Below are 15,601 nucleotides of genomic sequence, written 5' to 3'. Positions count from 1 at the left end.
TTTTGTATATAAAATAGGTCACTGTATTATCATGATTTTATCTTTAAAAAACGTCTTGATAAATTAAAGATGAAAAACGTATTTAGAGCATTGAGCTCACGCTTAAACAATATTAGACTAAATTTTGGCGGAAAGAAAATAAATAAATGATAGAATAGATAAAGTGAAAAAAAAATAAAAATTACAAGAAATAGTAGGAAGAGAGAAAAAAATTACAAATAGAAATGTAAAATGTGTTTAGCAAAAACATTAGAATACAATTAAAAGAAGTATTACTTCAATTCAGAATATAAGTATTACTTGTTAAAAATTATATAAGTGTTTTTTTTTTCTTTAATTACCAATAAATGGTTCTATTCTAGGGTTATTTATTATTGTTTCTTTGTATTGGATTCTATTTACACCCCCTGCGTCTTAGTCAGAGGTAGGCATGGACCATGCTTCATCTTCTTCATTTCTAATTATATATTTTATTTTATTTCTCATATTATATTCACTTTTATTCATCCATTTTTCTTCCTTCATCCAACTTCGTGTTCATCGCTTTCGCAGAGCTGCCATGGAAGCGGCTGCGACGGCTACTGTCCTCACACCACCGTCCGCTCTGTCTCGGCCGGCGGTTTTCCTCGGAAGACCTTCCGCATTCGCCTTCCCTTCCAATCTTGCCTTCTCCACTAAGGTATTCAATCGATTATTTATTTTTTATTTAATTTTTTGGATTATGATTTGTGTTAGCTAGAAATGCTTGTTGTCGCTTATGAGAGTAGTGATTTTCATAAACTGCATTTCAATTTATTTATTTCTCACAGCTTAGCGTGTTTTGTTGCTCCTTTTCATTGATTTTTAGTTGAACACAACGTGTTGTGTTGGGGCTTTAGCTTGCTGTAGGGGAAGAGAAAATATGAGTAGTGTGTTTTTCTTATGAGAATTTGCTGTTTAGGTTTTGTTTGGCAAACTTATCCTGTAGCTGAAAAGTGAAAGATAAATCGAATTAAATCTGTCTTGTAAGCTAAAATCAACTTACCGTGCTTCATCTTTTATTACAGAAATTAAACTTCTCTCATGAGCTAAAATCAATTTATGCAGTTCAAACTTTTACTACAAAAGTGCTTCTAAAGCTAATTTTAACCTGTGCATAAATATATTTTAATTTACGAGAGAATTTTAATTAATTTGTCCTATTTTCTTCTTCTTCAAGTACTAATCGAGAAAGTTTATCTGATAGTTACTTAATGATTCGTTGAATCTTGCACAAATTATATTTGGAGGTTTTCTCTTGTTTGATTGTGAACTTGTGATGTCTCTTCTCTAGCCTTGTCATCTGTCTAGTGTTTTTGGCTTGCATGAGTTATACGGTTGGATTTGATTTTGTCAAATAGTTATTATTGTTATTATTTATTTTATTTTTGTTGCATATAAGAGGTTTTGGGCATTAGTTATTTGCTTTCTGAGTGTCCTTGGTGGTTGGCAGTTGAGCACTTCTGTATCTGTCTCCATCTCCAAGCAATGTCATGGGAGACACTCTGTTGGAAGTAAAAGGGGTTTTGTAGTTAGAGCTACATCATCGTTTCCAGAGTCATCTGAACCAAGTTCCAATGTTGCTCCACTTAAACTGGAGTCTCCAATCGGGCAGTTTCTCTCTCAGATTTTAATGAGTCATCCACATCTTGTGCCTGCTGCAGTAGAGCGGCAACTTGAGCAATTCCAAACTGATATTGATGGTGATAATCAAAAGAGAGAGCCTCCTGCTTCAGGCACTGATTTAGTTCTGTACAGGTTTGCTTTATACTTGATATCTGATACTCTTCTAAGTGTGTTTTATGACCATATGCTTCTGATAAATCTGGAAGATAGTTTCATATTATTTAGTAATTTTTTTAAAAAGAATAAGCAATCTATAATCCATATATACACAGAAATTATATTTCCCCACTCTTGCATTGGATTAGGCCCCTTAACTGGTTGATGCTACATATTACTCTTATGGATAAGCAAATATTTTCAAGTATATTTACTAGTTTGGCTCAGTCCAAATGTCAGTAATTCAACGTTTGGAATTCAACATAGGAATCTTTGTATTTGTGTCTTCTCCTTTGAAGCACCAGTGCATTTTTCCCCTTTATTTATAAATATTCAAGTATCTTTTTTATACTTTTAATTTTATGTCCTTTTTAGAGCTATACATCCATATTCTTGATTGTAATTTGGAAAAAATACTGAAGATAATATCTGATAATAATAACAACAAAAAAGTTATTTTGCTGATGAGATCGGCTACACAAATTACACAATGTCATTCGGTTTAGTTAAAAACCAATTTCCTAGGGATATTATTCACCATAAAATCCCTTTTAATAATTTCTTTCAATGTCCTTGGCTTTCCATCTACCTCTCCCATGAGGCTTAGACACCATGTGATCTACTCATCTCATCAGGGCCTCCAATAACTTTCTGAAGATAATATCTTGACTGATATAAGATCAGTAGATTACTCTTGCTTGGAATTATTACTTTATCAGATTGACAGGTTCATTTTTATATTTTTAAGATTTTTTTGGTGGAGGGGCAGGGAGTGTTTTAAGGAAGCATTAATCATTAGTGCAAGAAATACTTATGAAAGTAAGGCATTTGTTTGCTTAGAAATGGCGCTCTTTTTTTTATCTTGTGTGAAGTTTGAGTTTCGTGAATATATCATATCTAAATGATTTGAAGTAACTGTTTGGTTGAGAAATATTGTCTGTCTCCTCTCATAATAAGCGTAATGATTTGATAGAATTGAATTTACTTGTGGAACTGCTATTCATGCAATATTCGTTGATTTTTTTTTTTGGATTTGATTGTGTTTACTTTGAATCCAGCATAAAATTTTATGTTAGTACAATAAAATCATTATGTTGGAATTATGTTTCTTTGTTTTGGTTGCTGTTTTCTATCTGAAATTGTTTTAGTAATTATAAGGGACTACGAGGTGTGTTTTTATCTTAATAAAAGGAGATGTTGACCACTGCACTAGCTTTCAAAATTTTCCAGGAGAATTGCTGAGGTTAAGGCTAAGGAAAGGAAAACAGCTTTAGAAGAGATATTGTATGCTTTGGTGGTGCAAAAGTTTATGGATGCCGATATTTCTCTGATACCCTCCTTAACCCCAAACCAATCTGGTCGGGTTGATTCATGGCCAAGTGAAGATGGAAAATTGAGGAGCTTCACTCACCTGAAGCCTACGAGATGATCCAAAACCACTTGGCTCTCATTTTGGGCAGCCGTTTAGGGGATTCAACATCTGTTGCTCAGATCAGCAAAATCAGAGTTGGGCAGGTCTATGCAGCTTCAATAATGTATGGGTACTTTCTTAAGCGGGTTGTCCAAAGGTACCAGCTGGAGAAGACAATGAAGATTCTTCCTAATGTGGCAGAAGAGAATAGCATTCAACAAACTGTTATTGACGAATCAGGAATCAGCGGTGGAAAGAGCCCTTCTCATGTTATGTCTCATCCTGAAATTTCTAATTTGCCTGGTGGTAGCATCAGCTCAGGGGGATTTGGTTACGGTTCAAAAGTCTCCAGGTTGCGTACCTATGTGATGTCCTTTGATACTGACACATTACAGAGATACGCAACACTAAGATCTAAAGAGTCTCTCAGCATAATTGAGAAGCACACTGAAGCATTGTTCGGAAGACCTGATGAAATTGTTGTTACACCAGAGGGGGTAATCGATTCTTCGAAGGATGAGAGCATCAAAATCAGCTTTGGTAGCTTGAAGAGACTTGTTCTAGAAGCTGTTACTTTTGGTTCTTTTCTGTGGGATGTTGAGAGCTACGTTGACGCAAGGTATCATTTTGTCCTGAACTGAGTTCTGCTCACTCCCATGCATCACATGACAAATTCTATATGGACTGAAGTACTAATGTTTTCAACCTGTTTAATCATAATAAGAATTGATCTGGTTATTATATTTTTTCGCATTTGGTTATTCTTTGTTGTCGTGATTTTTATTGAAACAACCGATGTAGACCTGACAAAATTCAAATTACGATTGACTCTGGAACAATTATAACAAGGATGGTTTCATGTAAAGTGTCTGACTTCAAGGTTTATTTTAGTTAGATGTACATTTTATCAATTTTTAACGAATGGAAGGATACACAATTCATGACCAAGATTGTTAAAGTTGCGAGAATGTTATACTACTTGTGTGGTTTTTTCTCCTTTTGTTATCTTATCAAGTAATGTTAACTAGTAGCTGCTTTTTTTTCTATACTAACACTATTTTCTTTTCTGGAAAATAAAATAAAATCATTCAGCACACAGGATAGTGTATTAGTGTAATAACACACTCTTCTAGATCATGAATAAACTATATGCTTAATCTGAGGATAGTGTATTTGTGCTTATTCTCTTTGCAAGTTGCTTTGAAGATCAAGATTACATTGAATATGGAAGAGAGTAAGTGTAGATCTGGCATTCATTCCTAACTCTTTTTTTTTCTCTTTTAAATAAAATGATACAATCTGTTCAGATTAAATCTCCTCACAAGTTATCAATTCAAGTACCAAAGTGGTTGTTTTGTGTCGAGTTACCCCTTTTAGAACCAACTTTGTTCCCAATTAATCAACTATATTGGTTGGTTATTAGGCCAAATTATGAATCTGACAGAGTTTAATTGCATCGGTTACACTCGTGAAAGACACTCAGGAAATCGGAAAACTACATTTGTTTATAAACAATTATTAACAATATTTGTAATTATTGCTTTTATTGAATATAATTTTTAAAATAAAAAATACTCAAATCTCACTTAAAACTAACTGTGTTAAAGGAAATGTGAAATGAATTCTCCGTTTTATATAAAGTTAAGAAAATATTGTTTATATAACTTGGCTAATAATTCAGCAACCAATAGAAAAACAAACTGAGAATTTGTGAGTTATATATACTAGCTATATTTGAAGTATAGTTTTAAACTTTAAAATATCTAGACACAACTAATATATTATTAAATAATTATCCTCTTTAATAGTTTCGAATTAAGGACTTCGGTGAGTTCGTTTTTCTTTTAAAAGATTCATTGAACTTAATCCATGAATTTGGTTTAACCAATACTCACTTGGAAGTGAAGAATAAGATTTCTTCTAATATCATTCTAAGAGTGATTAACTCAACCATTCAAAACCAATTTGTAAAGTAATGATTACTTCTATTTAGTTGAAATTATGTTTTCACAATATTAATTAACTCAAAATATGTAAATATCATATTTAAATATAATAAGTGATAAAAAAATATTGATTTTTGGAAAAATAGTATATATATATAAATAGTTTTTCTATTAAAAAAATTGATATAGCAATTGCTTTTTTACCAAAATAAAAAGGCAGTTACCAATAATTAAGAATAATGAAAAAAAATTGCCTAACCAATAAACGATTTTAAGGATTCCAATACAAAAAAGTATGACTTTGCATGGCTTCAAGTTTTGCTTTTCGTCCTACTTACAACCCATGAAATTGATCACTAAACTCCTAATCTTTCAATTTCTTTGGTTGAAATTTCCATGGTATCTTCTCTCTCACTGCTCTAACTCATTTCATATTCTACTATTCAACCATTGAATTATGTCCCTAGTGATGTCCTCTCGTTCAGGTTCAAAGAGGAGATCATGTGAGAATCCTTCATACAATTTGATAGTTTTGTCTGTGGAGGATGCCTCTTCATACAGTTTTTGAGAAGCATCAGGATCAGTAACAGAATCAGCAGTGCCGTGGAGAACTTGAAAGGGAACTCTCAGTTTTTCAAAATTTTGTTGCAAGTAGCTTGTAATTCGAAGAATTTCATAGCCAGTTCGTATTCTCAGAGATCCAGTACATACTAGAGGGTCTGAATATTTTGCATGTAGAGCCTCTGGATCTCTACAGACTGGTATTCCCTTCTTATATGCAGAATTGCATTGATATGTTGGCAGCAAAAATGAAAGCATAGGTGCAAGTGCCTTTCATGAAGAAAATATAGAGATGAAGATTGGTTCTATCCAATGATGTATATGCAAGCATGCCATGTTTTATAATTCAAGAAAATATGCTATGCATCGACAGTATAGAACCATTTACATTGTTATTTGATCACAAATCATCATGTATCAAAAGGCTCTGATACTATATTCTGGACTTTAAGCCTAACTCAACATTGTAAAACTGGTTTATAAGGTGAGTTTTGCACCAACTTATATACTATTAAATGTCCTTCCAACAAAGTTTGTTGACTTTTACAATCTACCCAGAAGTCATATCAATGGTGATTTCTTATTAGTTGATAATGGAAAACTGTTTTATACTGTCAATGCATGACCATTAAACTCTTTACATATTCTGATGTAAATGAAGATGTCAGAATGTATGTGTTATATAATCAGATAACTTGGATGCAACAAGCAAGGTATTCTAACCACCAAAATTGGATGAGAAGGTTCCACTCCAACTGCTGGTGAGGTGAATGTAGCACCAACTATGCTGGTTTCAACCTTTGGATCAAGCAGTGCCTACAATATATATAGCAGTGAAAAGCTGAATCAATTTAGTAGTCACCAGGTCCTGGATAATTTTTTTCCCCTAGAGTAAGCTTCATGAATAATGTAATACAAGAATACATAGCATGTGTACTGATTAGTGTAAAAGTTGTTTACATTGATAACCAATCAGAAATTATCATGAATAGTACTTTTATTGACTTCCACAATAATTATCATAAAAATCACATGTGATTTAATATTTGTTGACAGTGTGAAAACCACATAGAAATTAAGCTCTTAATAGAATACCCACCTTAAGAATAATGGCTGCACCTGTTGAGTGTCCATAGCAGAAACATGGAAGCCCATGATTTTCATTAAGAATCTTCTCAAGAAATACTTTCTGTTTATAAAAAAATGAAATAGTGTATATCAGAACATAGGTAATTTATGCAGACTCAATGCATATACACCACGGCTTCTTTTACTTAGACAATATCCTACAAAATAGTTATAGGTTCTAGAACATACCATATCAGAAACAGCATCATCAAGAGAATGGACATATGCATGTAGCCCATCACTTCCACCATGTCCTACAGAAGTGTAACGATTAGCAGAAAAAAAACAGGTTAATATTAGAAATGAAAGAGACATATGAGTAGAATAGAACACAATATACTAGATTATAAAGTAAAGAATTCAAGTTTTTTCATGATAGATCAATAGGGAACTTAACTCAGTGAAAAACTGAACAAGTAAGATTTAAGCAAGTAATTTGTCTTAATTTAAAGTCAGATCCTAATCTAATTCCTAGTGGTAAAAAAAACTGTAGTTGGTACGATAAGATGTGATACACAATCAATGGCATGTACCGGTGTCCTTCTCTTGGAGGACCCTCTAGGGGTGTGCCTTCCAACCAAGAGAAAAACATCAAGCACATGCTTATGAAAATGACCACACCAACCTCAAATGAACAAACAAAATCTCCATAAAAGAAAATAAAGGGCAAAAACACCTATGCATAGAAGAATTCTGTGATTTATTTGTAGTAATGTTCAACTGTCAACCTAAAATCCATTTATTGTCAGACTCTGAGTTAATGATTGAGCTATTATATTCTTAAACAAGCCAGACGCAACACGCACAGATAATAAGCTTACTCATAAACAGGAGCTTCACATGTTACTTTATCGCACAAATAAGCATCCAAATAACTTAGCCCTGCAACATCCAAACATACATGCATGTTGAAGAAGAATGGTGACAGCTAAAGTATTAAATAAAAAGAAGACATGTTGAAGACATGTCTTCTATAATCCAATGGAATAAGATAAATATAAAGAATGACATAAATTTGTTAGAAGTAAGTTTTCTTCACAGTTTCACCATCACACTACTGACAGCAAGAACTGAATTATTTTGTAGAAACAGCAGATATGGGTGAATCCTCCTTATAGCAATGAATAAAAAATAATAATGTATAGACGAAGCAGAATATCAAGTATGCTAAAAATTTATTCCATGATCCTCATGCCAGTGATACACAGACAAGAACATGAATCACTACCAATTCCTCCACAATTAATGCTTGCTCATAAATTAGAATTGGCTTCATACTTACCACTCCAATCCATCCCATAAACTTTGTAGCCATTAGCATTCAGCTGCTTTGCAAAATCACTATATCTGCTACTGTCAGAGAATAATGGGGATGGCTTCAGGAAAACAAAGAAGCAATATAAAATCTGAAAGGCTTTAGAGATAGAAATAAACATCTCACTTTCTATTTTTTCTTTCCTTTCTATCTTTCTCCAACTCACCCCATAAGGGGGTGTGAGAAAGAACATTATTACCCTTACATAAATTACTAACCTGTGTTCATTAAGACCATGCAGAAGAAGAACGAGTCCCCTGCACAAAGTAGGTAACCTATTTTAGCTGTCCAATCTCTATCAGAAAGAAAGGAAAATAGTGTTAAGGATGGGGTGAGGGAAAGGGGAATAATCTGAAGGAATAAATAGGTAAAGTGTCCTTAAAAACAGGAAAAAAAAACGTTTGGAGTAGAAATTGTGCATGTTATGCTATACTTGAATACCTTTGGTTTCAGGAAATGAAATTTAACAATGCGCAAGATAAAACATCAACATCAAACGTCTAAAGAACCATGGATATATCATTAATACATATGTATGCTCTTATTATGGTTATCATTATGAGGCTATCATTTAGATTAAAAAGTATTATGGAACTATATGAATTAATCATCCATAATCCGAAGGAACTTTTAAACTTTTCTTAATGTAATGAGTATTGTTCTAACAAATTAAAATTTCTTGATATCTACCTGATCTTATGATAAAGTGGTGTCCAACATTGTGTGAAAATGGTGTCACCCCTTTTGGTTCCCAAAATCCAATACTCCCTCACACACCTTTGATCATCATCCTCCACCACCCTCCTTACGGCCAATTCCCTCCTTGCCACCACCAAACCAACACCACTTTTCCTTGCCACCATCTTGGCCGGCATGCATACCGTTGCACCTTTCCGGTGGCATTCCTCCTTGCTGCCAGGTTTCTCGGCCGGGGACACCCTCCTCGGCCCTCTGAACGGCAACAGCAGCAGCATAGCAGCCGCACATATCAACGTCAACAAGCTCTTCAATGCTCTGAGAGATAACAATGCGCTTTCCTTCAAAATGAAAGCCTCTCTCGCCATTTTGTTCCAAATCCACACAACTTTTGCTGTTAATCCTCTATCTTATCACGTTGTTTTTTCTTCTTTTCCCTCGTGGAAAATGTTGAAAAAAATGAAAGAAGAAAGAAGAAGAAGAAGAAGAAGAAGAAAAGAGAAATGGAGGGGAGATTTTGCTTGTTATGAAAGCATTCAGAATTGCAGATGATAAAAATAGCATATATAAAACAGGATGATGAAGAGGATGGCCATGATGATATGGCATATATAACGATGATGACCAGATTACAATGCAATAACAATGAACAAGAATAAGCAATACATGCAGCGTAGAGATATTTTTCTACAGTATCATTCTATAACAAAATGTTGTGTGAAAGTTTATTAACTTCTATAACTATTTTAAAAATCATACAAAAAATATTTTAAACTGGTTGATAATTCTATATTAGTCACCACAGTTTATGTTTACAACACATGTCTATTAAAAGAAAGTTAATAGTACATTCCATCCATTTTCAGAGTATATGAGTAAAAAGATAGAAAGAGATTGAAGTTGAAGCGCTACACGTGGTGTTTCAGAATATTTAAAGGTAAGATTAAGTTGAAGCAGTCAAGAAAATGACATGACATACAAACAAACTTTCCATAAAGTGAGGAGCCAACGGATTATTACTAACGAATTAGTTGTAGTCACACATGGATTTACGCAATCATAATTACTCATCACAGATGAATATATATAGCAGACACTTCGGATCTTGGATATTTATTACAGAGATAAAAGATAAAAACATGTCATGGATAAACTATGTTATTAGATGTTTGATTTTGTGCACATATCATAAAAAACAGTATTATAAAAAGATAAGAAGATTCTTTACACTAAATGTAAGTCCAAAATAACTTACACCAACTTTTTAATGGATAATTTGTCCAAATCTAATGATTTATATCAATTCATTTAAATGACTCACTTTAAGTAAAATTATCTGAACTATTAGATTTGCTAAAATTAACTATTAAGATTTGATGTAAGTCCTTAGATTTACATCTACTTGTATATATACACACACAAATATTATCAAGGAAAATCATTACTAAAAAGGGGTGAGAAAGTAAAAAAAACAATTTCAAATACTTGAATGCACAAAGGCACTTTCTGACCATAAAAAGCAAACCATGACTCAAGTTAAATCAATGTGTTTCATCCCATTATTCCAATTGCTTAGGTTCTCAACATTAGGCGTTTTGCTCCATTTGAATTATTCAACACCCCTTTGCAACCAGCTTTGGAGATAAATTGGAATCACTAAGATTTGAGTCATCATGACTATAACTTCGAACAAATGAGAAAATTATTCATTAATTTGCTATGAGACCAATCCATAGGGTACTGTAAATCGATATATTTCCAATAACTTAACCAATCAAACGGCTATTCATGGAAATGATCTGCTATAAACCAAACTCTAATGAAAAATCCACCCTTACACAACTATAAACAGAGAAACATTTGAACCACTCGATTGCTGCAGTGCCAAACTGCAAGGATACACAACTTTAATTAATTGAATTTATCAGTGGTTTTGTCGAGAACTAATTGCTGCAGCACTTCTCACCTTCTAGACAGTACTAGTTTCATGGGACATCTAACAATAACAAATATTAGCACCTGTGGCGTCCAAGAAAGGTTTCAGATATGGATGTTACCAGAGTAATTGCCCAGTAAGATGAGACATAATTTTGGTTTCAGGAGCTAACTATTGACTAATCATGTCCCAGTATAACTGCAACACTTTTGACTTCATTGATCCCTCCAAAAACAAAGAATCGTGAAGTTCAGCAGCTTCTAACATGTAACATTGCCTGAAAGTCTCAATTTTCTTTATCTGATGGATTGAGCAACTTTGCTGGTAACTAAAATCTTAACCATCTTGCATTTTTTTCATTTTCTTTTTCAAGGCCTTGTCAAAGTTGCTGCTTGACAGAGAAAGAACCTGATTCAGAAGTAACCTTACTCCAGATTTCTCCATAATTGAAAATCTAGGTTTAATCCTTTTCTCTAAACTGTATCCAAAATACTGAGGGAACTTAACCAGCTCAGATTTTGGGTATCCTGTGGTCAAAAAGAAATCCCATTTTGGAATCAAATTTTCAGTCAAGCTGAAAGTATACAAGGCTCCATATCTTGAAATCATGGTCCCAATTTCTTCCAAAGTGTATCCCCTCTCCAAGAAAAATGCTGTTATAGGTTTTAGGTTGGCCTCAATGCTAAGACCAAAATTTTGTGGGCATCTGAATAGAAGAATGCCAACATCAGCCCCCAAAGAACGGAAGTACTTAGCTGTGGGTCGGAGATTGTCCTCTACACTGTAACTAACGATATTGGGGCAACGAGTTAAAATCTTCCCTATATTCTCTTCAGAGAGGCCCAATTCATGAAGGAAATCTATGCTTTCCATCACTTTCTGCCTGCTATAAGTTAGCAGGGCCGGGAAGCGATAGATCAGCTTTGGCCATTGCTTCTCATCAACACCCAATGATTCTAAGAACTTCATGGTGGGTTTAAGATTTTCAGATAAACTGATACCACATAATTGAGGCCTTTTACTGAGGATAGTGGGAATGTGCTCTCTTGGCACTCCAAGTTCAAGAAAAAACTCAACCACTGGCTTAATTTTACCCTCCAAGCTATAGTAGGCAAAAGCTGGGAATCGGTGTGTTATACTACGAATCTGCTCAATATCCATACCAAGTTCTATGAGATAGACAATATGAGGGCGCAGATTGCCACCATCTGGGTCTGTCTCACTCACTAGTGACACAGCTTTAAGCTTTTTGGAGTCTAACACTGGACTAGAAGGAGAAACTAGCACTTCTGATTTGTCCTTAACGGGTGGATTTGGATAGTTTTCCACTACATCCACCAGAGTGTCACCATGCTCTTCAAAAAGAGATTCCAGATAAGGGATAAGAGCATCCCTGATCTCCAAAGTTGTAAGCTCTCTTCCTGTTTGTGTCAATAAAACTATGATTAGCAGTATTCAACACAGAAGAAAATTAAGAAATAGAGTAATTGTTGTGACAGAACCTGCAAGATACCAAGACTTGTGTTTAGAATGAAGCTTTGAGACAAGGTGATCAATAAAAAGATCTGACTTGTTGATAGTTCTAGCAGCAACCGCATTGCTCGAACCTTGTTTCTTCAAGAACAAGGTCAATACAGCCTTGGCTTCTTCCTTTTCTGCTACTAACAGAGTGGGAGACACCACTTTTAAATTCAATGACCCATCTATGCCTGAGGAAAGAGCACCACCATGAATGGGCTATGCTTATTTGGATGTTACATAAACCTCATGCCCATAATCTAAAAACAAACGAAAATTCTAACCTGATTTTGCCTGGCAAATGAAGACCTTTGCAGGAAAAGAAAGTTGAGTCCTGATAAAATATTCATAAGTGAAAAAAATGTTCATGTAATTTCATAAAGAGGAAAAAACATAAAAAACATATACAAGAGAATGAAAATCCTTGCATGCATCTACTAATAGACAGTAAGACACAGAAAAGCAAGAATTTATTGGGGTTCCAAGGCTATTTATGGTGAGTTTGGGTAAACAACTTAACTAAGCGCCTACTGAATAAGTTCCTACTGTATAGTGTTTATGTTTAAGCTGTTTTTATAATCAAATAAAGAATAGAGAACTTACTGAACAAGGCATATGAGCATCTCATAAGTTACTCTAAGTTCTCTTAAACACACTCAGTGATAATGTCATAAGATAAGTCATCTACAATATGAACAAGCTCTTTGAACCTAAGGCCATTTCAAAGAGCTTATCTGAGCTAATAAAAGTGACTCTACATCTAAGTTATTTTAAAAATATTTCACAGGAAAATTCTTATTAAAATATATAATGCTTTTTAGAGCAAACTACATTGCTACTCCCTTTGTTCTTTTTAAAAATTCACACGATACACCATTACTTTTTTTTTCTCCCACATTGAACCCATTAACTGTTTCAAATACATTACACTGAGAGACTCTCTCTGATACTCAAGAAACAAACACATTGCATCTTGCATCCATGTAAACAGTCTACTCAAAAGTTAAAAAGACAGGAATATACTGTGAATTTTGAAGAAACCATAAGAAATATCAATATAATCTACTCTGTTTTTTGTGTTTCTAAGGTATGAAATACCTTTTTTTCTTTCATTTAACACTTTCTTATAAAGTATGAGGAATATTTGAAAGAGGAATTGTAAGAGAGGGTATAACATTACTCTTCATTTTAGCTTAAGAAATCAAACTAGTGAATAACTTCATACAAAAAAATTTATTATACATGTATTTAGAATTCTTATTTTGGCTTCTGGCAAACGGTTTCCATAGACGCAGATACCCCACCTTCTACCATTTAACATACACAAAGGCAAAAACACCCCACAAGCTCATTCCCCTGAATTTCCTCTCCTCCCTCTTGATCCTCTCTCGTGGAGCTTTGAATTTGACAGAAAAAAAGCAACATGAAGAAAAAAATTGATACTGGGCATGCAGGGAAATTCCTAGAGAATGTGAAGTGCATGAAAAGAGTGAGGAAAAAGGGTACCTCGTGGTTGTGTAAGAGAAGAATCTTGCACACAAAAAATGGTGGGGTAGTTGAATTAAGGAGAAAGTCTTCATCTTCTTAGGCTTGAGTTAGTTTCTGTGAAAAAAAAATGTTTTTTTTCATTATTGTATCACTGCGTGGACTGCAGACAACGGACACAATCATGGGAGATAAGGTTCCATAGATGTTGCAAATAAGTTTATCTTTTGGTCTTTATTATGTATTTAGTAAAAATAATTTGGTTTTTTATGTTTTACAATTTTTATTTTACTTAATTAAGTTTAATAAGGGAATCAATTTTCTTATTAGTTTAAAATTTATACAATCAGTGGTATAGGAGATTAAGATATAAGAACATATGATATCACACTAAATTTAGATATCTAAGATTTTATATAATAATTTTAAAATCTAAATAAGTGATAGATACTATTTATATATAACTATCATTTTGAAACTATTTATTAATAATAGAAATAAATTTAAATATCAATTATTTTTTTAATCTAAAATTATATTTAAAATTAGTTTCTATTTAATGATTTTACGGTGGGTGGTAGATGTAAAAGATATATTTTACTTTTCAAAATTATATACACTTCCATAAATTTTAAATCTTTAAATTTACTTTCTAACTTAGAATGTTTAATTTTTATATATAATTTTAAATATTTAAATATGTAGTAATTAAGTTAAAAATGCACAACTTAGTGAAAAATTGATTCATCATATTACATTTTAATGGGAAGTTAATCATTAAAGAATCCATTTCATATTATAAATCCTTGAACATTTATGCTTAACAATAACAATATCTCATAAAACGTAACAATAAAATATAATCACTAGGTATTCTCTTTTATTCCATATTGAAAGTATAATCACCAAAATTCAAATTTTATAACACTTATGAATAAATACAAATTACCATCGGTTATAAGGTGAATTTTTTACCTTAACTATAAATATAATCAAACTATAATATAAAATTAAGTAGATTTTAATTTGTAAACTAATTTTATAAAATTTAATTAAATTTAAAATTTAATTTATAAGATGATTTTATAGTGCATCAAAATTTATTGGTCATGCATGATAAGGTGGACATTGAAGATTAGGATTGAACTTCTTTTTAATGTATTTTTCCATCACCTTAATTATTTTGTTTATTTTTTCTTCTTTTTTTCTATTATATAAGAAAATATAAAGACTTTTGCATTAAAATGGTCTAAATTTGTTCAAAATTTATTAATTACAATGGATAAAAACTTTTTTTAATTATATTCTTTTTATAAAATTGTGTTTGAGGTGTAAATTTTTCAAAATTTATTAGAATGTATAAAAAAAATTATTTATATTTTCGTGATAAAGTTGTGTTTAAGGTAAGCCAACTTTAAACCAACGTGCTTAAAGAACACAACTTATGATTCTCAAACATTTTTAAATTTAGATTATAATAAAAAAAACATGATTTTAGGATGTAACACGAAAAAAGTGGCACAATCTAAGTACAAATGTAATTAAGGTGAAAGTCGTAAAAGAGGTGAAAAGAGATGAATTTAGTTATATAATTTTTACATTGAAATTATTTTTTACATGCACGACTTTTGTTTTATTTTTTGTTTTATGATTATTTAAGAATTTTTAAAAATAAGAAAATAACATATAAATTTAAATATTTATATAAAAATAATATATAAATTTAAGGATTGAGTTGTTAAATATAATTAAAATTGTTGTTTTTTTATTTGTAAAGTCAATGAAAAATAAAGCTAGCATAAAAA

At 32.3% G+C, this 15,601-nt stretch overlaps 2 protein-coding genes and 1 pseudogene across 2 annotated transcripts; 1 reads left to right on the top strand and 2 right to left on the bottom strand.

The window, feature by feature from the left end:
* The first annotated feature begins 432 nt into the window (after positions 1–432).
* Positions 433–4,076, top strand: LOC137837908 (UV-B-induced protein At3g17800, chloroplastic-like; annotated as a pseudogene).
* Positions 4,077–5,394: 1,318 nt separating this feature from the next.
* Positions 5,395–10,369, bottom strand: LOC137837907 (uncharacterized). The gene is made up of 7 exons (XM_068647085.1): positions 8,852–10,369; positions 8,380–8,418; positions 8,129–8,199; positions 7,036–7,100; positions 6,818–6,907; positions 6,442–6,534; positions 5,395–5,988 (listed from the first exon to the last, which is right to left on the bottom strand). Exons 1-7 carry the CDS (start codon positions 9,223–9,225, stop codon positions 5,587–5,589), a joined length of 1,134 nt encoding a protein of 377 aa, XP_068503186.1. The 5' UTR covers positions 9,226–10,369; the 3' UTR covers positions 5,395–5,586.
* Positions 10,370–10,541: 172 nt separating this feature from the next.
* LOC137837906 (transcription termination factor MTERF5, chloroplastic-like) lies at positions 10,542–14,014 on the bottom strand. Its single transcript, XM_068647084.1, has 4 exons — positions 13,818–14,014; positions 12,596–12,645; positions 12,296–12,502; positions 10,542–12,214 (listed from the first exon to the last, which is right to left on the bottom strand). Exons 1-4 carry the CDS (start codon positions 13,889–13,891, stop codon positions 11,130–11,132), a joined length of 1,416 nt encoding a protein of 471 aa, XP_068503185.1. The 5' UTR covers positions 13,892–14,014; the 3' UTR covers positions 10,542–11,129.
* Positions 14,015–15,601: the final 1,587 nt, after the last annotated feature.

This window comes from Phaseolus vulgaris, chromosome 4 (genome assembly GCF_000499845.2).
Source record: "Phaseolus vulgaris cultivar G19833 chromosome 4, P. vulgaris v2.0, whole genome shotgun sequence".
NCBI lineage: Eukaryota > Viridiplantae > Streptophyta > Magnoliopsida > Fabales > Fabaceae > Phaseolus > Phaseolus vulgaris.
Note: the sequence above shows the minus strand (reverse complement) of the source record. Positions and strands in the feature narration are given on the sequence as shown.

What these genes read in the sequence shown, in the direction of transcription:
- LOC137837907 (XM_068647085.1), bottom strand. Translation starts at nt 9,225, where the DNA reads ATGGCGAGAGAGGCTTTCATTTTGAAGGAAAGCGCATTGTTATCTCTC. An exon ending in ATGATGCTGTTTCTGATATG is followed by an intron (nt 6,908 to 7,035) that starts GTATGTTCTAGA and finishes TTTTATAAACAG; the next exon opens with AAAGTATTTCTTGAGAAGAT. An exon ending in GTGCAGCCATTATTCTTAAG is followed by an intron (nt 6,535 to 6,817) that starts GTGGGTATTCTA and finishes TATATATTGTAG; the next exon opens with GCACTGCTTGATCCAAAGGT.
- LOC137837906 (XM_068647084.1), bottom strand. Translation starts at nt 13,891, where the DNA reads ATGAAGACTTTCTCCTTAATTCAACTACCCCACCATTTTTTGTGTGCA. An exon ending in TTCTCTTACACAACCACGAG is followed by an intron (nt 12,646 to 13,817) that starts GTACCCTTTTTC and finishes ATATTTTATCAG; the next exon opens with GACTCAACTTTCTTTTCCTG. An exon ending in CATTTGCCAGGCAAAATCAG is followed by an intron (nt 12,503 to 12,595) that starts GTTAGAATTTTC and finishes CTCTTTCCTCAG; the next exon opens with GCATAGATGGGTCATTGAAT.